Raw genomic sequence first — 22,687 nt, 5'->3', positions numbered from 1 at the left:
CACCCAATCCCTCTGTAGCTTAGCATGTTCTGTGTCACTTAAGTGGGTCTCCCGCAGAAGGGAAATTTTCACATTTTGTTTCTTCCAAATGTGCTTACATTTTATAGGAGTGCCTACTCCCCTTACATTGAAAGAGATTATGTTAGCCTCAGAAAAGGCCATGTTCCATATTTTTATTTATTTAGATTTTTATATTTTTCCATCAGGTGCTGATCCTTTTCTCCTAGTCCTGTTTTTCCTCTCTTCTCTCGCCCCTTCTCTCTTCCTATCTGCTCCCTCTCCCCCCACCCTGGTTTTTTGTAATTTCCTCCTTCAGTTATATTGTAAACCGGCATGATGTACCCACGAATGTCGATGTATAAAAGCGAATAAATAAATAAATATTCCACTTTTCATAGCATCTCACAGCAGATTATATTCAGGTACTAAAGGTATTTTTTTTTTATCTGCAGAGGGTTTATAATCTAAGTTTGTACCTGAGGTAATAGAGGGTAAAGTGACTTGCCCAAGGTCACAAGGAGCAAATAGCCCACTGCTCTAACCCCTAGGCTACTCCTCCACTCCAGATTGGTCCTATGTTTGCTGTAACAATACTCTGATAATCATATATACAGCTTTCTTTGGTATCTCTCTTATTCCAAAGCAATATTTTCCCAGTAAACAACTCACCCAACAGCAAACTCCCATCCCTAAATGCAACTGCATTCTCAGAGGGATATAAGAGGAAAACCAGCCAATGCCCCTCATTCCCCAGATTGTCTAGAACCCACTCTCTCCCCCCTTCTCTATGAGCAGTGCATCTGACCCCAGTCTGTATGTACGTGTAGAGAAGCAGAAACCTGAAAAAGACCCGTATTGGAATGTCCGTCCCTCTGCCTTCTCCTCCCCTTCCATCTAACCCATCTTGCCTCTTTATCCTTCCTCTTTGCCCCCTAGAAACCCCAACTCTTGCACTGCCTCTTATTTCTACAATAGTCATTAAGCTGATGCCTTCCAGTTGCCGTCTCTGAATAGCCAGGAACTTCCTCTCGATCATCAAGGCTCTTCTTCTCTGTGACTTGTGTACTAGTGCCCGCCAAAGTCCATATGATGTCTCTCGCCTCCATAACATTAGAATGGATGCCAGCTTCTAAAGAGGATAGCATTTTCGCTCCCTCTTGATATTGAAGATGGCAGTGTGACAAGAAGACTTCACTGTTCCTGGTGCCAGGCATCTCACAAAATATGCTTAGGACAGAGATAAGGAAAATACATATACGGTATGTGTTGCCATACTTCACCCATATCCCTCCTCCCCTTCCCTCTTCCCTCTCCCCTCAAGAAACATATCTAGCCTCTTCCTAATTCCCCAATTCTCCTTCTAGGCCCATATCCCACATTCATTTATTTAATTTATTTATTTTGTTATTTTATATACCGTCGTTCCAAGTGAAGATCACAACAGTTTACAAAAGTAGCAAGTGTCCTTAGGTCATTACATTATGATGTGACACATTGGTAAAACACAAATTTTTGTAAGATACAGTTTGAGGATACATATACTTTGATAAGAAACATATTTTGGTATGATATATACATTGGAGGAACTCAAGTGGGTCATATGACTCTAGGATGATGCTCTTATATGGCCCAACTGAAGGAGGGGGCAATAAGTTAGTAGGATATGGATTTTGTTTAGTAAATTTACATGGCTGTAGGGGGTTGTCATGAACTACTTTGTTCTCTCATTACTTGTTATTGTTTTTTGTTCTTATTATTAACTCTGCATACAGATAGAGTTTAAGTTAAGATATAAGTTCTTGTTGACTTAGGATTCTGAAAGAATTTAAATTAGATTATAAGCATTTTTAAAAAGCCAGGATTTTTTAGTTCACATTTGAATATCTTTCTTTCTGGGATCAGTCGTATTGTCTTTGATAGTGAGTTCCACAGTTTAGGACCTGCTATTGAGAACACCCACTCTCTTAATTATGTCAGGTGTGTGCTCCGAATCATAGGTACAGATAATAGTCCTTTGTTTTGAGACCTTAAGGTTCATTGTGGAGTGTATGGTTGAAGTTTCACTCCTATTAGTTCTTGGTTATCATTATGGATGATTTTAAAATTTTGAGTTAAAACTTTGAAATATATTTGGTATCGGTATTGTATCGGTAGCCAATACAGTGCTATAAGCGAGGGTGTGATGTGATCAAATTTCCTGGTTCAATTAAAAGTCTTGCTGCTCTATTTTGTAGTAGTTGTAGTTTTTTTAATAGGCTGGTTGGTAGTCCTAGTAATAGGGAGTTGTAGTAGTCAATATTTGAGAAAATTAGTGATTGTGGAACTGTACGGAAGTCTTCAGTAGTAAGTAATGGTTTCAGTCTACGTAGGATGCGCAGTTTTGCATATCCTGTTGTGATTAATTTATTTATGTGTCTTTTCATTGTAACATTTTCGTCAATCTGGATTCCTAAGTCCTGGACTTGATCTGTGAGTGTGATATCAAAATTATCTAGGTCAAGAGATGGAGGTTTAACTATGGAGGACTTTCTCCTTAACCAGATGAGGTGTTGGTTTTTTTTTTTATTTAGTGTTAGTTTTAGATTAGAAAGCTCTTGCTGTATTGCCTTCATGTATTTTGAGAGTGTCGATGTGTAATTTCAAATGATGAGTAGAATTGAATGTGGATCTGCATACAGGAAAAAGATGATTCCTAATTCTGTCAGTAATTTACATAGAGGAAGCATGTAGATGTTAAATAGTGTTGCCGAGAATGCTGAGCCCTGGGAGTCACCTGTATTGATAGGGAATGTGTCAGATATATTGTTTCTTAGTTTTACTTTGAATGTCCTGTTCGAAAGGAATGAAGAGAACCATTTGTGTACTCTGCCGTCTATTCCAATTTTTCTCAGCTGCTGGCATAGCAGGGTATGATCTACAGTGTTGAAGGCTGCTGTTAGATCTATTAGCACCAAAATATAGGATAAATTATCGTTAATTCCGCATAGTATAGGATCCATTAGCAATATGGATAGTGTCTTGGCTGAGTGATTTTCTTCTGAATCTGAATTTGTTTGGATATAGAATGTCATGGTCTTCTAAGTGGTTTTCCAGTTGGTGTAGCGCTGCTTTTTAAAGTAGTTTTGAGAGGGAAAGGTAGTTTGGATATTGTTCCAATTGTCAATTCTACCAGTTTTATCCTTAAGGATTGTTTTTATCACTGCTTGTTTTGCCCTATTTGGGATCAGACTTTCTGAGAACAAAAGATTGATAATTGTTGTGGTGATTACTTCATTTATTAGTTTCAAGGAGTTTGCTGGGATTGAGTCATATGGATGAATTGCAGGCTTAATTTTAGAAATGATTTCACTGGTTTCAAGTTTAGTTACTCTGTCAAATGTGGTCCAATTAGCTTGTTCATGGTTTTTATCTGGTTCATTTCTTTGTGAGCTGTTAGTGATTTGCATTTTTAATCTATTGATTTTATCTAATAAAGAGGTTGCATAATCATTGCAGGCATTTTTTGAGAAGATGAGGTTGTTTGATATGGAGGAAGATAGGTCTTTGATTAAGAGTTTACAACTTCGAAGAGTAGTTTGGTGTTGAATAAGACTCCGTATATCTGTTTCGCATAGTATTCTTTTTTTGCTTTATTTATTAGTATACGGTATTTTGTTAGGAGGGATCTGTATTTTCCTAGTGAGTCTCTGGATGGGCATTTCCACCATTGTTTCTCATGTTTTCTCAGTGATCGTTTAGTGTGTCTTAGTTCTTCATTGTACCATGGCTTCATCTGTTTAGTGGCATTTCATTCTTTTTGAAGTATTTTTGTCTGGACTGGGCTTAGATTGTCAGCTATTTCATTGTCAATTTTAGCCCAGGAGTCAAATGATGAAGAGTCATTTATTCTATGATAAAGGACTCTTTCATCTCCTACATCTATCTATGCCCCCTTTCATTCCATAGAAAGGATCCTAGTGTGTGTTTGTGTAAATCACAAACAAAAGGCTATCAGACATCCAGCAAGGTGTCCTCTATTGTGTGGATTCTCTGCTCTCAGTCATTATCACAGATTCAGCTGAGGTGAGCTTGTTTGACTTTGTCATCTCTCTCCATCAGACTTGCTGAATGAAGCACATGCTATGCTCAGCGTCGCAGTAAGGGATCCCGTCACACAGATAGTGCCAGTGACCATCAAAAGAATTTGGATTTCCTATAGCAGGGCTCCCTCCATTAATCTTCACTAGGCTCATATGCCCATTCTTCTAGCCCGAGTTCTTCTGTCAAGGTGACATTGCACCCCTCCATAGCCTGTGCAAACCCCATCACCTTGTGGGGTGTATCAAAGCTTCTCTATGACCCATTTGTCATCACCATCAATTTAGCTGGGTATTTTATTTATTTATTTAACACTAGCTGTACCTGGCCACGCGTTGCTGTGGCTCAGTCTGGTTTAATTTCACAATGCGCATTAGCTCTGCTCCAGCCGTCCCAACTCCCTCCCTCCCTTGCCCGGCGGTGGACGGACTGGCTCGGCGACTCTTTTACCCTTTCCTCCTCCTGTGTGTAACTGTCCGGCAGTCCCTACTCCCTCCCCCCTTCCCCAGCGGCAGAGGAACGGGCTGAGCCGTTTCTCGGAGCGGCGACTCGTCTGCCCTTTCCTCCTCCCCCCTGTGACACCCAGCACGTAGCGCAGAGCTCTATGGTCCGCACATGCGTGGTAGAGCTGCTCTCTACTGCGCATTTGCGGTCCGTCGGTCAGAGCCCATTTATATTGTAGATAGCGTGTGTTGCTTTTACGTCCAACAGATGGTGCTGTTTTTGCAAAAAATCATGTTTTTACCTATTACAGGTGTAACATCTATATAATATAGGTATATAAAAACACGCGCAAAATTGAATGCAATGCTGTGTCAAAATTTCAAAGCAATCGGTGAAGAACTTTTGGAGATTTAAGATTTTAAACAAACGAACATTTACATTTTTATTTATATAGATTTTTATATACCGATATTCGTGGGAACATCATATTGGTTTACATATAACTTGCAACAAAAGTACATTGAACAGGGAGAGGTACAACTGGGGCGGGGATAAGAAGAGCTTAGAACAAGAACAATGTAACTATTATTTAAAGTAGCGGCGGCAGAAGTTTTCCTGGTATGGGGGCAGGGGGGGAAATAGAGTGGAACTCGCATTGCAAGTATAAATTACAAGTGGTGGCGGAAGATATTTTGCTGGTATGGTGGGGGCAGGGGGGGACTGGGGTGGAGGAAGAGACATGGCATGGAGAGATCCAGGGCGAAGCACTGGGAGGAGACAGAAGTGCAATAGGTGTGGGGAGGGGAATAGGAGGGGTGCAAAAAAGGGAGGGATGAGAAAGGGAGGGAAGGCGGTGCGGTAGGGGAAGTTGCGCATAAAGGTGTAAATGCTGAAGGTGCGAAAGTCTAATCTGGAACGCTTGTTTAAAAAGCCATGTTATTAGCTTTTTTTTTTTTTTTTTTTTAATTTTTGGGTAGATGAGCTTGAACTTTATTTTCAAGTTATAAAGAATTTTCTTTACCCATGTATATTCCACCCTCCACATATGAGTAGCAGTGCTATAATCAGGCATAAATGGTGATTTTGGATGCCCTGATACATTAAGGGGCCAAGTTCTGTCAGCCCTCTCAAGACTCATTCCTTAGTCTGGAATTTGTGTGGCTTAACAATGAAGACTTGAGGAGAGCTGTTACCAGATCCACCCGGCTCCCCTACTCAGCGGCTCAATTTCTAGGCAGGGATCACCTTCCTTCGGTAGTAGCAATGCATGCAGGAGTTGTTCCAGAAACTTTCTGACTCAGCCCCTCCATCTTCTCTGGGACCCCCCCCCCCCCCCCCCACAATTCTTATGTTAGATCTGAGGGAGCGGTCCTCTATATCAACAACCTTTGCCTCGAGGGTGTTCATCTGTTTTATTTTTTTAAACATTGCCCATGAGTTCACTGCAGAGGACTCCTAATCCTCAATTGCCGAGACCTGATTTTCCAGCTCATTCATTCTAGGGCCCATATTATCAATGTGTTCTTTGAGCTCGGCTATCAATGTTTTCACATCACTCAGCTCCTTAGACACTTCAGCCCATAATCCTCTAATTTCACCCAAAATTTGGGTCATCAGTGCCTGATCAGGTGCCGTTGCTGAGAGGTCTGCTCCACCCACTTTCTCTTTCCCTCCAGCCTCGCAATCAAAGTCCGAAATAGGCCTACCTTGTGTGCTGCAGATGTGTCGACTGTTCATGTTGCGGGCAAACGTATTTCACCCACTGAGCTCAATAAAAGATGAGAGAGGAACTGTAACTGCAAATGTACCACCTCATCCTGTCATCCATACACAAATCGCAATATTAGTAGGGACAGTTAGTGGATAATGATCCTAGGATAGTCGGAACCTCACAAAATCGTGTCTGCCACTATGAATGCACAACAGTGCCCCCTTCCCCCAAATAAAAGCATTAGAAAAGCCAAAAGTTTCTATCATTCAGACACGCAATCACCCAGGCACGCTGTCTCACTCTCTCATTCAAACACACACTCATAGCATCTCTTCAGGGCCTCCCTCACTTCTTTATTTCTTTGACTGCTGGCACATTGAGAACTGCTGGTGGCCCACAAGGGGTTTTTCTCATCTTTTCTTTACTTTGGCTGCCAATGGCATGAGCTGTGCCAGCGGCCCTGCTGAGGCCTCCCTCTTTTTTTTTCTTTGATGGGGCCTACCCAGGATCACTGCACAGAAGAGCTAGACTAACAGAAAAATGGAATGTGCCATGCAAACAATGTTCCCTCTAAGGCGCACTCGTGCACAGCTATACGTAGTTATCTATGTAGCCATGCACGCTGCACCACAACCCATGCATAACCTGGACAATCACTCTTTAAAACTCTTTATTGCTAAATTAATAAAACCATTTCCCTATTTTCCCAGTAACTACGTAATACTATATATGGTGTGACAAGGCCTGCTGTAGATAGATCCAAATGTATTATACCATATATAGTATTAACTTAAGTAGTTACTGGGGAAATAGGGAAATAGCTTTCTTTAGCAATAAAGAATGATTATAGCTTGGAAGAATGATTAGAAACATGCATGTGGTGTCAGGCAGCAGATGAAAACCATCTTGTGTGCTGTAAGAATAGGAGAGGAACTGTACTGCATTTATACAAACAAATCCAAACGTCCAGGGAGGAAGTGCGATCCATGGGTTATAGCAGAGCCCTCTGAGTGAGAGGCCCTGAGACTCAAGAGTTCAAATCCCTCCTACTGGCTATGACTTTGGCAAGTCACTTAATTTCTCTTTGCCTCAGTTTACTCTGTTGTGAATTGTTTCTTCCTCTTCCCCCTTTGAAAACTGGTGCACAGGTCAAGACTAAACCTGGGAATGATTCACCATTGCATTGAGTATAAATCAGATTCAACAAGGCAAGAAGGAAGTTAACAGCGTGTCTTTAAATTTTGCAGGTGTATGATTTGGAAACCAAGCAGCCTGACTGATCATGAATTTTCTCTCACACAATACTTGAGGGCAAGGCCTTGCATGAATCAGTACCAGACTGCTATTATGTTACCTCATAAAATCATTTAGTTACTGTTCCTATTTTCTGTTGAATAAATGTAACTGGAGTGGCTGTAGTACTCATACATTGATAGTTTGCTGTTTACCAAACAAAATAAATCCCTCTTGTTACTTGTACTTATTTTGGTCCTTGGAACAGCATAGAATAGGAAGAAACTTATGCATGTGAAGGAACAATGTTCCAAAAAATTGTCATTTTATAAAAGGAAAGATCAACAATGTAAGCTTTCCATTTCTGGAAGTAAGAGACTGTTTGCTAGCACAGCAGGAATTTGTTAACAAAAAAAAACCCCCTTCAATGTTATTAAAATGATGTAAGGGGATGCCAAAATCTGCCTCTTACTAGCAGAGCTACCCTTATACCTTTATGGCATCAGTGCTCTCATGAGGCCCTACTATGCTAGAAGTATGAGTCAGACATCTCAACAGACCCTGTCCTTATGTGTGATGTCAGTATAATGAGGTATACCACCCCACTGGGAGGGATCATTTGAGTTAACCAAACTCCTGTGCCCATGTGACACAGGAGGATTTAAGAGAGTCGGCCTTAGCACAGGGCTGTCAGAGAGAATGCCTTTCTTTGCATTCACATTTGGTGGATCTATTCTTCCACAGGGAAGCAGAACCATAGAAATGATGGCAGAAAAAGACCAATGGTCCATCCAATCTGCCCATTAAGCTTCTCATGGTAGTATCTGCCGCGATGTGCAGGTTACCCCATTTATTAGTCAGGGCTGCTTGACGTGCTTTGCTTATGGACTGGGCTGTAGAAACAATCTTATGGGGTTTTTTTGTTTTTTCTTTTAAATGTCTGTGCATCAGTGAGCCAGACTGCAAAAAAGTAATGGGTTGTGTTGGTTGTCTCTGAATCCAAATTCCTCTTTCCCTCCAGTTCCCACCCACCTCCTTTGAAGAAGCGAGCAATGTTGCAGTTGCATCAAAAGCATTCGGTTAAGGGAGTAACTGCTGCTCTGTGCAGGTCTCCCTCATGCTTATCAATTCCCCAGCTCATAAAAGTAAGGGCCCATATTAGTTGCTGTCTAAATCCAATTCCTCTTTTCCCTTGCCGTTGAAGCACAAAGCAATGTTGGAGTTGCATCAAAAGTATCGAGGCTTATTGGTTAAGGGTAGTAATTGCCGCAACAGCAAGTTACCCCCATGCATGCTTTCTTCATTTCCTTTAGGATTTGGCCAGAGAAGAAGTCCTGTGCTTTTTCCCTTGTCTGCATTTCAGTATCCCAGACCATGGAAGTCAGGGCCTTCGGTTGTCTGAATTCAATTCACCTTTTCCCCCTGCCATCTAACAAGTATATTTTAAAAGGAGCATGCATGCGCCCATAAACGTGTATTGGCCATGTGAGCAAAATACGCTTAATTTTATATCATGTGTGCAGTTACACGTGTATCATTTAAAATATCCATATCATGTATATGTGTGGAGCCTTTATGTATGTACTCACAAGTGACCGGGGATAGAGAGGCAGGGAGAGAGAGAGCCATTTAAAGAGACAATCTAACACTCTATATATCTACCATCTTTAAAAATGGTGCGGGCCATCCATTGCTCCTACCATGTGACAGGGGCCGGCCAATGGCACTGATAGCTCCTGTCACATGGTAAGGGCAAAGGGCCATTGGCACCATTTTGATCCGTGACAGCCAAAGGCCCGAGAGCGGGAGATCGCTCCTGGGACCCCCGCTGGACCACCAGGTACTTTGGGAACATTTTTTTTTTGGGGGGGGGGGTCGGGAGGGTAGGGGATGCTAAATAATTAGATTTAAAGGGTCGGGTTTGTTTGTTTGTGCCCTTATTTATTTATATATATATATATTTATAGCTAATCTACCAGCATAACTCTTACTTTTACCCACAAAGATTGCAAATAAGTCTTTGAAAATTTACCCATAGATTATATGTAGCAGGTTGGATCATATTGACAGCTGTACAGTACATATGAAATCTAACAAATGTGGTAGGTTTGATGTCTTAAGTGATAATCTAAAGAAAGTGATACCTGCATTTAATCTTCACATTTTTGTTTCAGTTTTAGATGATTAATCTGATGCTTTTAGAGAAAAATATCAAAATGAGGAAACATCGATCTTTGCCGTTATTGGCATCCTTTTTTCTCTTGCTTTCAAGTGTTTCCAGACTTCATGCACAACAAGGTAAGACTCTCTTGTCTGAGAAAGTTTCTGTGACCTGGAAAAATGAATGAAGAGAATGGATAGTAACGAACACATGACAAACTTCATTTGCCTTGAATTGGGCATTAGTGTCTTTTGAGTTTCTGTGCAAGAATCTCTGTAAGCCGGTAGCTATAATTTTAATTTGCAAATTTATGCTCTGCCTCCCAAGTTCATTTGACCCTATCAAGGTTGACTACAACATGCATCAATAAATATAATAAAACATCAATATGCACCAACATCAAGAAACAGTTATAGTAAAACATCATATCCAATTATAATACTGCCCAAGTTTCCTTGCACCCATACTCATTAACAAATTAAACTATGGCAGTCAACAAGCTCTATGTCATGAAAGACAGTTTTATCCCATAGCATCTATAAACTTGTGCTTCCACTTCTGATCCCTCTCAGTTTGTAGTGGATTGATTTAATTTTTAAAGAATTGTGTACCGATATCTAATATTTAACAAGACATCAGGAGTAACCAAGGATTAACAAAGTCTGGGTGTAATGGCAATGGGTCAGTGTTTGTGTTTAGTATGTATTTGTGGGAGAATAAAAAGAAAAATATAGGTTGGTCTTACCATAGAGCTAGGGGCCATTAGGACAGAGGAACTGACTGTGACATCAACATAAAACAATAATCTGGACTGCCATCTACAATACAGGAATGCAATATATAGGGTGGCCAGTTTAGTCTTTTTTTTTTTTTTTTCAAATCAGCCTGAAATTCCACAGATTTTAGAAGTAGTATCCACATCCCCTATGAAAGAATGGCTAATCAGTATAGTAACATGTGCTGACTATTCAAAGAATAGATCTCCATCCATTTATAACATATTCTGTTAGTCATGGTGGATCCCTGCCATACTTTTTTTTTTTTTTTTTTTAAGATAGATAGGTGACGGGAAAAATCACTTCAGAAAAGAAGATGGTTCTATGTTACTGAAAGAAGCACATGTCAAAAAGTTAAGAGGAGAATAAAAATGTAATGAAATAAAGATATGGAATAAGGGAAAATTTTGGAAAAATCCTAAATCAATGTCTTTTTTTAAAGATGACAAAAACGGTGCTGTTGCTGCTGCTGCAGATATAATATTTCTAGTGGATTCTTCCTGGAGTATTGGAAAGGAACATTTCCAACAGGTTCGGGAATTTCTATACAATGTGGTTAAAAGGTTAGATATTGGAGGAAATGATTTTCATTTTGCCTTGATTCAGTACAGTGGAAACCCGCACACAGAGTTCAAGTTAAATACATATAAGGCTAACCAGGACATTCTTTTCCATATATGGAATATGCCTTATATGGGGGGAGGCATCAGGACCGGCAAAGGATTAGAGTACCTAATCAAGAACCATCTGACTAAACAAGCAGGGAGCAGAGCCAGCGATGGAGTCCCTCAGGTTATTGTAGTGTTAACGGACAGGAGATCCGAGGACAATGTTGGCTCACCGTCATCTGTGCTCAAATCTGCTGATGTTAACATGTTTGCAGTTGGTGTGCAAAATGCAGATGAAGGGGAGTTAAAGGAAATAGCCAGTACACCCTTCAACAAGCATGTTTTCAACGTAGAGAATTTTAATGCACTACATGGCATAGTGGGAGACTTAGCAAGAATTATTTATGCATCCGTGGCTTCAGAAGTGGCTGGAGCGAAAGCAGCAATTAAAGACATCACAGGTAATGAAGAGCTTTTGCATACTGGGACATTGACATGCCAGTTCTGAAAATAGTTTTGTCAATGATGTACAAAAGCATTAAGGACATTATTCAATAACAATTGTTTTCCATGGATAGAGAATGAGACATAGTCTTTTTTTTAAAATAAGACCCTAAATATCTACGGGTCATAAGTACTAAGGCAGTGATTTTCAACTTCAGTCCTTCTGGACACAAATAGGTCTGGCTTTCAGGATAACTACAATGATTATTCATGAGATATAGGTACATACATGTTTATCTAAGAACAAGGTTAATTTTCATACATTGGTAATCCTGAAAACTAGACCTCCTAGAGACCATGAAGACTGGAGTAAGGAACCACTGTATCCTTTTTTGTCTATGATAAATCATAATTACATCTAACTATAGATTTTTACATTGGAATTAAAGAAAACTGAATTCTCAAAAATTGTATGTTAACTTTCAGCTTTAATTATCAAGAACACTGGTGAACTATGCCTCAGAGCTCTTTTTGGAGAGGCAGATGAATTCTTTTTTAAATAATAAGGGTTCAAAGACAGACATGCCTATGTTCAGTTCAAAGTGGTTCATGGTACTATTTCATTTTTAAAAATGAAGCACACTGAATATTGTCAATCAGTGCTGATCTGTCAAGTCATTTTGAGTTCTAAAAGTTTATAGCTATATTCATTGCTTACCCTTTGAGTGAATTTAAACTATTTCCAAAGGTAGTTTGGTTTAATATATGATTTTTGATTATACAGTATGTATGTTTTTGTACTCAATTTTAGCTTATTGTTAACAGCTATGAAATAACTGCAAATGTGGTAGGATTTTATTTTATTTTTTTTTAATATTTAAAAACAACTGGTGCCTTGAAAAATCATGTTAAGGCAGGCTTAGATATGAATGTGTCTAAAATGCTGCCATGAACAGGTAAGCCTGAAAGCTTTATTGAAAGCTTTAAGACCAACTTGCTAATGCATTTTAGAATGACATGTATAGCAATATTAAATGCAATGATATTACTACTTTGTGTAAGGCACAATTCAACATATCATCATATGTGGTGATTGCTTACAATTTGCTTGATGGTAAGTGGCTTTGTAATTCCATGATGCCTTAACTTTACATAGTCAATTCACTTTTAATGCCATGAATATTAAAGTGCATGAACCACAAGCCAAGAGAGAAAAACACCTTTGGTAGGAAATACATGGGATAGCTACCAAAGTGACAAACAATTACAGCAATATAGAGCTCAGTACTAAAAATTAAAATGGCTACTTTGTCCTGACTTGTAGAATTTCACATCTGTATCTAATCTTATGCTCCTTCTTAGCTATGTGCATTAAGCATGTCCTCTACTTTACAGCACTGGCTTGTTCCATTCAAGTGTATCTCAATGCCATGTTTTGTGACAGTGATGACATGAATTATTCTGCATTCCTCTTTCACTCAGGAACTCAGTGGGGTCTGTTTATTAAGCTGTGATAACATGTCAATGCACTTTAAATGCCAAAACTGGTGCATTGGTAAGTTAAAAATACATTCTCACATACTTTCAAAAATGTGCACACACTATTACAAATAAAAATAAGCAAATACAAATAATAATAATTTCATTGCAAATTAATGAGCTGTGGCATACAAAAGGATTATCATGGATCAGAATAAATGTTTTGATCTATGTTAAGCTGCACTAGTTAACTACACTTTTTGAGGTGTAGTTAATTACTATTGAAAACTATATTAGGTTAATGTGCATGCCAATCCTTTTAGCCATCTTTCTCTCCCCCCCCCCCCCCCACTCAGTAAAGACCTAGAAGGGCACAAACCCTGAGTTTTCCCCCTCATGAGGCAGAAGTAAACCCCCCTCCCCAGCACCTCTGAAAATCCAATAAGTAACCCCTCTGCTTCCTAGCATCTCCCAGATGTTTAATATGAAGCCCTAGCCCCCAGCAATCTTGCCTTCACCCAAAAAGGCAGAAAACCTGCATTCTCTCTTCTCCTTTTCTGCCCAGGACTCTTTATCTGTGGGAACCACCCAGGTCAAAAATTGGCAGGAGTGACCCTCAGCCTTTCCTGCCTCACAGTGCTGTCATCCAATGGCATTGGTTGAATCATTGATCTCTTCTGACCCACATGTGAGGGACAAATGGGATTCTCAGATAAGCCATCACCATTTTGGATGGGGACAGGATCACTGCTGCCCCTTTTCAACCCAGGGGGCTCTTACAACTAGGGAGAATTCAGAGGAAAGAAGGTGGATGAGCATACCTGGGAATTCTCCGGATTTGACCTGGAGACTCTGGTATTCTAATGGAATTGTCGGGTTTCCAGGCCAACACCTATAATCTCTGGGTAATCTGTTGCTGCTGCTGCTGCTGCACTAGTGAAGCAGCCTGACTAGAAGATATCTGATTGGCCTACATGGGCCAATTGAATGCCTCCTTCTTTTTCCCTGTCCTGTGAATAATTGGAGGCCTCCTTTCTTCTTCCTGTGCCTGCAGACTAATGCATGTCTCCTCCCTTTTTTCTGACTGTGCTGGCAGGGTGAAGGGAGGAGGCCTCTGATTGGCCTGTAGGGACAGAAAGAGGGTAGGAGGCCAACAGCAGCAGCAGAAGATGCTGCTGCTGCTATTGGCTGGAAGAAGGAGTCTTCCCATCAGCCCCAGGAGGAGGTTGCTGCTACTGGTAAGTTTGGGGTGGGGAGAGGTAGTGAGTGGTGGTGGTGGTGGTGGGGGGATATGTGTGCATGTGGGTGTATATGTGAAGGGGCATATATGTGTGTATGTGAAGGAAGGCATATGTGTGTGTGTGTGTGTGTGTGTATATGTGAGGGAGGGCATTTGTGTGTGTGTATGTGAATGGATATGTGCATGAGGAAGGGATTATATCAGGGGGATGGGAAAGAGCATGTCTGTGAGTATGTGTACGTGTGTGTGTGTTTCTGTAAGAGGAAGAGAAGTGAAAGTGTGAATGAGCATGGGTGTGAGAGTGAGTGGGGTATGTGTGTGTGTGGTAGAGGGAGAGAACTGAGTGAACGAGCATGTGTATGAGAGTGTGTGTATGTGAGAAAATGAAAGGAGTAAAGGTGTAAGTGAGCATGTGAGAATGTCAGAGAATGAGGAATGAGCATGTGTGTGTATGTGAAAGCGATTGTGAACATGTGAGTGTGTTAATGTGTGAGTAATGTTTGTACACATCCAGTCCCTCGCACCCTCCCTCCCCCCCCCCCCCCCCCCATTCATGGTAATCTCAGGGTGACTGGAAATCAAAGGTTCCCAGGAATGTGGATGAGGGAGTGTCTGGAAGGATGTGTGGGGGCTTTCTTATTTTTTTTTGGATGGTGGGGAGTTGTCTGCAGGTGACAGGCCTTTAGATTGAACATGCAGGAGACTGTGCTAGGGAGTGGGGATTACTTCTTCAACATTTGGCGGGGGGTTCAGGGGAGGAAGTGTACTTGTTACTTCACAACTGGAGGGGATACACTGGGGAGGAGAGCTACTTCTGACACAGTTGGAGAAAGAACTGAAGTTTCATACTCCCTTAGACCTTTTCGGGGGTGGAGGGTGGGGAGTGTGTTTGAAGGAGAAGAGACAGTGACCACAGATAATATGTGGATATTATTGCCACTGGTAATGTTTGCACATGCCCATCCATGGGAACAGTACCACAGTATTCACTAAATTGCAGTACTTAATTATCCCAATTTAGTGAATATGAAGGTGCACTAAAGCCACAATTTGTAGCACACTTTTATAAATATACTTTGGTGTTTAAAAGAAAAATGATTAGAAAAAGGATAATAAAAACTGACTCAGATTTACAGACCCTCCAAAATTATTCTATTTATTTAATAAACTTGTTATACCACCTAAATTCAATGTGGTTCACAAGAATACAGCATCCATCCAACTCAACATAGTCCATCTTCTCCCAATATATTATTACATAATGCAGAGGCCAATATTAAAAAAAACATAGAATATATAACTTATCTGGCTAAATTTAGGCTGATAAGTTATCCTGGATATTCAGTGGATAAGCATTCTACTGAATATCTCAAATAAAGTTATCTGGCTACCTTTAGCTGAATAGCTTTAAACCTAACCTGTTAGCTTTTGAATATTGCCGGTTAGGTTTAAAGTTACAATATTAAGCTTCATGTGACCAGATAACATTAGATTTAACTGGCTATTTTCAAAAGAAAATAGCTGGTTAAGTGGCCATATCTTTCACAAAAAATAAAAACAAAAGTCTCACATGGGCATAATGGCCCAAAGCACAGTCCCCCATCCAATATATAAAACATGAATCCTACTGGCTGAGCCTCCACTATCCCCCCAAACCCCTCTGTAAGCAGTTGAAAAACAAATGTTAGGGGACGGGGGTCTGCAGGGAGACCTCCCCCTCTTTCTACCCCTTCCCTGGTTCAGTATTATTATAAAATAATGCCCCCTCCACTACATTCTTCCCTCGCTCCCCCTCCAACCCTAACACTTATGCTTGTGGTGTTGCTGGGGAGGGAGGGAGGCAAAACAGTCATATAGGATTTTAAATTATTGCTTGAATCAAATTCAAAGTTGTTTACTCCACAGAATAGACATCTCTAGCTCTCCTTGGTCTCTCTTTGCTTGATATGGCGTTTATTAGAAATGTTTGTAACCGTTATTGCATGGTTACAGCCACTGAGGTTGGATAATTATGTCATCACAGATTAAGCACTCTGGTTTGTTTTTAACATGATTCTGCATTTCTTGATTGAATAACTGCATTACTAGATTAAAATATATTGATTACTAAATAGACATCCAATGGTAATCAGTGCAGGGTACTGCATGAACTCAGATAAATATTTCACATTTCTGTTCTTTGTACATTGGTCCATGTTTTGAGCTCCCTCGCTGGAAGAGCATGTAATATATAAACGATGATGATGTGAACTATTACAGATTGTTCTGTACTATTATACTGCCATTTTTTCTATGGAACTACTGTAAAGTAATCTGGTAGTTTTCTGATTAATTGCTGAGGAAAATCAACTCCAATAAAAAGAGGTTTTTTTCTTAAGGAAATTTACACTAACTAGAGGTTGTTAAAAGTCATTAACAGATATTAATCTAAAGCAAATTGAGCTAACAGATGTCTGTGAGGACTAATAGAACATTATTTTTTATAAGACAAAGACACTGCTTGCATAGTTCACCAGAGCAAATCATCTGTGCACAATATCTTGTTACTTCTTAAATGACTTTTATTAGCCCTTTGGAAATAACCTCAGTTGGACAACCGTAGATGCTTTATGGAATAAACTATTTTGAAACACAATTCAGTAAAACATTTTGAAACACAAAACTATTTTGAAACACAATTCAGTAAAACATGAAAGATAATTAGAAGAGTAGAGCAAGTGGAAAGAAAAAAAGCAAAAACCCTGGGAGATTGTAAAAAGAGTAACTTTCAGCAGCACTGTGTAGGGCTACAGTCTCATGAGTGTGACTTTAGCCCAGATTCCCAAATTAAATGTATGCGTGTGAGTGTAACCCAGCACAGCATACATGCACAAAACTATACTTGCTGAAAAATATGCATGCAAATCCTGATCCCACCACAAATTTGTTCCCCAGAATGCCTATTTGGTAGACAGGGTATGGGTTCAAAATCATGTTCTGTGTGTACTTTTGAGTGCATATCAGCTGGGGCTATTTTCAAAGAGCCACTTACACTCTTAAAACTAGGCAATTTTCAGCAGCCTGTAAGGGACTAAAATCAAGGCGTACTTTTTTTCCCACAGACTTTTTGCCTGGATTTTCAAAGCAGATTTATGTGTATAAACACGTTTTGAAAATTCATCGGTATGTGTAGAACCCAGCACAGCACAGCACAGACAAACAAAAATGCATTTGCTTGAAAGCTGGTGTAACTTATCATAAGAATCTAAGATATGCCATACTGGGTCAGATCAAGGGTCCATCAAGCCCAGCATCCTGTTTCCAGTAGTGGCCAATCTAAGTCACAAATACCTGGCAAGTACCAAACAAATAGATCTTCAAGCTACTGTTCCTTATTGATCAAAAGCATTTTATGGATTTATCCTCTAGGAACTTATCCAAACCTTTTTTAAACCCAGTTACACTAACTGCTGTAACCACATCCTCTGGCAATGAATTCCAGAGCTTAACTATGTGCTGAGTTAAAAAGATTGTCTTTGATTTGTTTTAAATGAGCTACTTGCTAACTTCATGGAGTGCCCCCTAGTCCTTCTGTTATCTGAGAGACTAAATAATCGATTTACATTAACCTGTTTAAGTCCTTTCATGATTTTATAGACCTCTATCATATCCCCCCTCATTCGTCTCTTCTCCAAACTGAACAGCCCTAACTTCTTTAGCATTTCCTCATAGTACAGCTGTTCCATGCCTCTTATCATTTTGGTTGCCCTTCTCTGCACTTTTCCCAGGGCAACTATATCTTTTTTTGAGATGCGGCGACCAGAATTGCACACAGTATTCAAGATGCGGTCTCACCATGGAGCAATCCAAAGGCATTATGACATCCATTGTTTTAGTTGCCATTCCCTTCGTAATAATTCCTAACATTCTGTTTTGCTTTTTTAATCGCCACAGCACACTGAGCTAATGATTTCAATATATTATCCACTATGATGCCTAGATATCGTTCCTGGGTGGTAACTCCAAAGATAGATCCTAACATTGTGTAACTACAGTAAAGGTTATTTTTCCCTATATGCATCACCTTGCACTTGTCCACATTAAGTTTCATCTGCCATTTGGAAGCCCAATCTTCCAGTCTCACAAGTTATCACAACCCGCTTGAGATTTAACTACTCTGCATATTTTTGTGCCATTCACAAATTCGATCACCTCACTTGTCGTACCCCTTTCCAGATCATTTATAAATATATTAAAAAGCATCGGTCCAGGTATAGATCCTTAAGGCACTTTATATGCATTTTTTCAAAAACTGAAAGGATTTATATGCATTTTTTCAAAAACTGAAAGTTTGTGTATAAATTATAATTCTGCTCCAGCTCCGCCCCAGAATACCTATTTAGTAGGTATATTAAAGTGCATACAGAATTGTGTCCTGCTCGTATTTTATATGCATTCCTGCTAGGACTATTTTCACAGTACCACTAACACACATAAACAAGATTTTATGTACAAATGCAAATTTGTGGATGTATACAGCTCCAAAATGCACTCACACCTGTGAAATTTCAAAACAATTTTATGAGACTAAATCTGCTTTGAAAATTTAGGATAAAATCTGTGGATAAATAGTATTCAGACTTTAGCCCCATGGCTTCCCTTCCAACCTTTAGACACCAGATCCTGGTATCTACTGATATGAGTATCATAGAGGAAAGGAGAAGTATCATAGAGTAAAGGAGAAAACCCCAAGGGCAGTCAAGAAAACAAATAATAATTAAATTTCAGGTATATTTTTTTTATTACAGATTTTTTATTTGCATCTGTTAGTGATTTGATTTGTATACTCTCAAATATATTTCCCTTCATCTAAGATACCAGGGTTGTTTGCAGGTACAAATCTAATAAAAATTAAAACATAAAATTATAATAAATACAAAAGTCTACATATTAAAATACATCATAATATAACAGATAACTCTCAACCTCTACTATATATACCCTAAACTAATTGTAATGAGTAGTTTTACATTTATGGGGATAACAACAAATCTTTTTATTCTTGTTCTTATATTTCAAAGCTTGAGTAGTTTTGCATGCTTCTACAAAAGAAATATAATATTCCATGGCCTCAGATCATGGACTTTTTAATATTGAAATTCATTGTCCTAATGTGGGATTGATCTGTCAAACTAGTTTGGAGAATTCAGGTATAACAGATTCTTTATATAAATTAATTAGAATCTAGTTTATCACCTTCCTCAGAATATTGCACTGATGAATTGCAGTGATCTAAATAACAATTATATTGTTTGGTCTAGAAGCTCCTATTCAATCAGAATGCAGAACTTAAATGAAGAATAATATCACTGTCTTTCATTAACTTATGCAATATTTTCTCCTACAGGGGTAACTGTGGACATTTATCATCCAGGATAGTTATATTTTAGCTATTATGATTATAAAGCATCATTCTTTCCTATAGGACTGCTTCTGAGAGAAGAGAAAAGTAGGGAATGACTTGTAAGGATCCAAAAGTAAACAAATATATTACTAATGGCTTTTGAAAGGATAACAATGAAAAGCGCTTATAACATTTTCCCTTATCTATATGTTTCTCTAGACAGCATAGGGTACCCACAAACTTGCTTCAGATTTCTGAAAGCAGTATACAAGTAGACAAACTCCTGTGCTTTACATGGAGCCATCCACAGTCTGCATGAAGATTACCGAAAATAATATTAGAATTTTAATGGCCTGTACTGTAACTTGAAGCTGCTAGGACAGGCTGTTTTTTGTTTTTTTTAAAGTCCTACCCCAAAATACTCTAGAAACTTAGTTCTGCTTTAATTCTTAAACAAAGAGGACTATGAAGCTCTGAATATTGTGTGCTACTTATTAAAAAGAATGCACACAGTTTCACTGCCTAGTGATCTGGCCTAGAGTAAGACCTAAAGAAAAGAGGATCATTTTGTTTTCTTAGCAAGGAGAGGGGAGAGTTGTTTAAGCTGTGTACATGGCATTCCCAGTCAGAAAATGTCACAGCAAAATCTGACCTGTTCCAGGCCTACTCACCAGGAAGTAAATGGATGGTAAATGTTCATGGAATCCACTGTATCGTGTTTCTTACTGGGTTTCAAAGAAACATGTCAAAGCTCTGAATAAATGCATGAAATCACCTGTTTTAATCCTTTCTCTTTGCATTTCTTTTTCTCTTCTTTTTTTTTTAAAGCACAAGAGTCAACTGACCTTGTTTTCCTTATTGATGGATCAAACAACGTCGGACATAACAATTTCCTGACTACACGTGACTTCCTAGTAAACCTGATTGAGAGGCTGTCGGTGGGAGAGGATCAGATACGTGTTGGGGTAGTACAGTACAGCAGTGAACCCAGAACCGAGTTTATGTTCAAAAGCTACACCACCAAAGCTGACGTTCTGGATGCTGTGAAGGCACTTAGTTTCAAAGGTGGTGAGGAAACCAATATTGGGGCAGCCCTGAATTTTGTGCTGGAGAATCACTTCATCCAGCAGGCGGGCAGCAGAAAAGAGGATGGTGTCCCTCAGTCGTTAGTGCTTATTAGTGCAGGAAAATCTAGCGATGACCTTAGAGATGAGACAAATGAGTTAAAGCAAGCTAGTATATTTGTGTTTGGCATTGGGGCTGGGAAAGCTGACACAGCAGAACTGCAGCAGGTGGCTTCCGATGACAGCTTTGTGTTTGTTGCTCCGGATTTCCGTGTCCTTGGTGATCTGCAGGACCAGTTACTGCCATACATTGCTGGAGTGGCCCAAAGAACCATTTTATTACAGCCCCCAACCATTATCACAGAAGGTATGTACATACTACGTACTCTGTTGGGTTTCATTGTATTTGCTGTAAAAGAATGGGGGTGAAGGGGCTTTCAAGATATTTAAATATTATATATAATTCAATCTAGGTCTGTTTGCTTTCTAATAAAGAAAAGAGGATAAGGTGACCAAGAACAACACAGGGCTGGTGGCACCTTGTAGGCTAACATAATGTATTAAGGCATAAGCTTTTGAGAACTAGATCCTATTTCTTCATCAAGTGTATCTAATGTGGATATATCAGTTAGCCATAAAAGGGTCTTTTTTCTGACTGAGGTGTTGAAGCTCTATTACCTTTCCCAGGTTCGTTACATATTCTATTCTCCAGAAGGTTTTTTAGATCCTGGGCAAATTCAGCACATTAATTTTACTAAGTAGCTACTAAGCATGAGTGTGTCAAAAGTCTCCAGTGATGCTTACAATTAGACATCTCTATGAAATAACATATACCAGTCCCTCACAGAATAGAACCAGTCGCTGTCTGCTTTGGCTTCACTGATTAGGTCAAAAAGATGAGCTTCTGCTTTCTAAGCAATGGAAATTGTCTGTGCTCCCCTACAGTTCATCTCTTGCACCTCTAAAGAGTAATTAAAACATAGGAGGAATAAGCTTTAATAGTCAGGGTAATTCATTTTCATGTTTAATATTTAACAACAGAATCCTGGAAATACCATAGCAGGCTATTAGATTGTGCATTATTGGGGTTACAGCAATCAACTTTACCACAAATATTTACCTTGCAATTTGCCTACTGTACATAAACACATTTCATAAGCATTGAACTTTTCAATTATGCTAACATAAATGTTGTCAGATAAGGTCCATTTGGCCTACCAAATCTGCATGATTGCCCCTACTTCCACCACGCTAGCAATGAATATGTTCAGACATAAAAGCTTGATCTAAAACATTGCTCTAGATCTGGTGATCATGATTACCCGGCCTTAGCATCACCCATTGTGTTTAGGATATCTCCCAGCTATTGGTCATACAGGTTTAGCTTGGAAGTGAAGTCAACTCATCCAGCTGCTCATGGTAGGAAACTTACCATTTTTCCCAGATTATATTTGAAAATGTATATCAAAGCCATACTGCTGCTGCATATTGGATGACTTTTTCAGCACTTAGGGCCTTATTTTCTAAGGCTCTCGCACGCTTGCGCTACCGGGGCTGACTCTGCGAAGAAGGCGCAGACAGCAAAATGGTAAGGTGCCGTATCGCTGCCTAGTTCACGCTGAATAACTACACCTTTTATGGTGTAGTTATTTGGTCCGATCGCCGCCGGCTAGCGCAGGACCGCCCCCCACTTCGTCCCCCCACCCCCCGTTAGTGCCGGGATTCACCAAGCCTTGCGGCAGTAGTGAATCCAGGCCTTAGTTCCAAACAGTTAAAAATAGTGTTTGCAGCTTGACACCGATAGAGTCAAATGAGTATTGCACAGACCACTGTCTTGACTTAACCATAAAGATATTCAGATAATAATCCATGAACACAGACTGCTTTGTGTGATTTCATCTCTACATCTGATCAGTTTTGAATATGGAAAATCTGATTGAAAATCATTAAGAGTTTTCATCAGAAGCTCATGTGCGAGGTTAGCAAGATTTATTCAGAACCGAAGAGCATATTGGAAGCTTCTGAAAATAAGGGCCATGTAGATATAGTTGGTAACTGCTGCAGTAA

At 39.5% G+C, this 22,687-nt stretch overlaps 1 protein-coding gene across 5 annotated transcripts in view; it reads left to right on the top strand.

Annotated features, from left to right (window-relative positions):
- The window catches only part of COL6A3 (collagen type VI alpha 3 chain), a 385,613-nt gene that overhangs the window by 21,993 nt on the left and 340,933 nt on the right, over nucleotides 1-22,687 (top strand). For 3 of the 5 annotated variants that reach the window (XM_029606488.1, XM_029606487.1, XM_029606489.1), the window contains exons 2-4: nucleotides 9,640-9,763; nucleotides 10,845-11,471; nucleotides 20,385-20,987. In XM_029606488.1, the coding sequence (XP_029462348.1) occupies nucleotides 9,646-9,763; nucleotides 10,845-11,471; nucleotides 20,385-20,987 (1,348 nt within the window). In that variant the 5' untranslated portion in view covers nucleotides 9,640-9,645. The remainder of the gene's footprint in view (nucleotides 1-9,639; nucleotides 9,764-10,844; nucleotides 11,472-20,384; nucleotides 20,988-22,687) is intronic. The other 2 variants (XM_029606490.1, XM_029606491.1) reach the window with 2 other exon arrangements.

Source organism: Rhinatrema bivittatum, chromosome 6, assembly GCF_901001135.1.
Source record: "Rhinatrema bivittatum chromosome 6, aRhiBiv1.1, whole genome shotgun sequence".
In the NCBI taxonomy this organism is placed as follows: domain Eukaryota; kingdom Metazoa; phylum Chordata; class Amphibia; order Gymnophiona; family Rhinatrematidae; genus Rhinatrema; species Rhinatrema bivittatum.
Note: the sequence above shows the minus strand (reverse complement) of the source record. Positions and strands in the feature narration are given on the sequence as shown.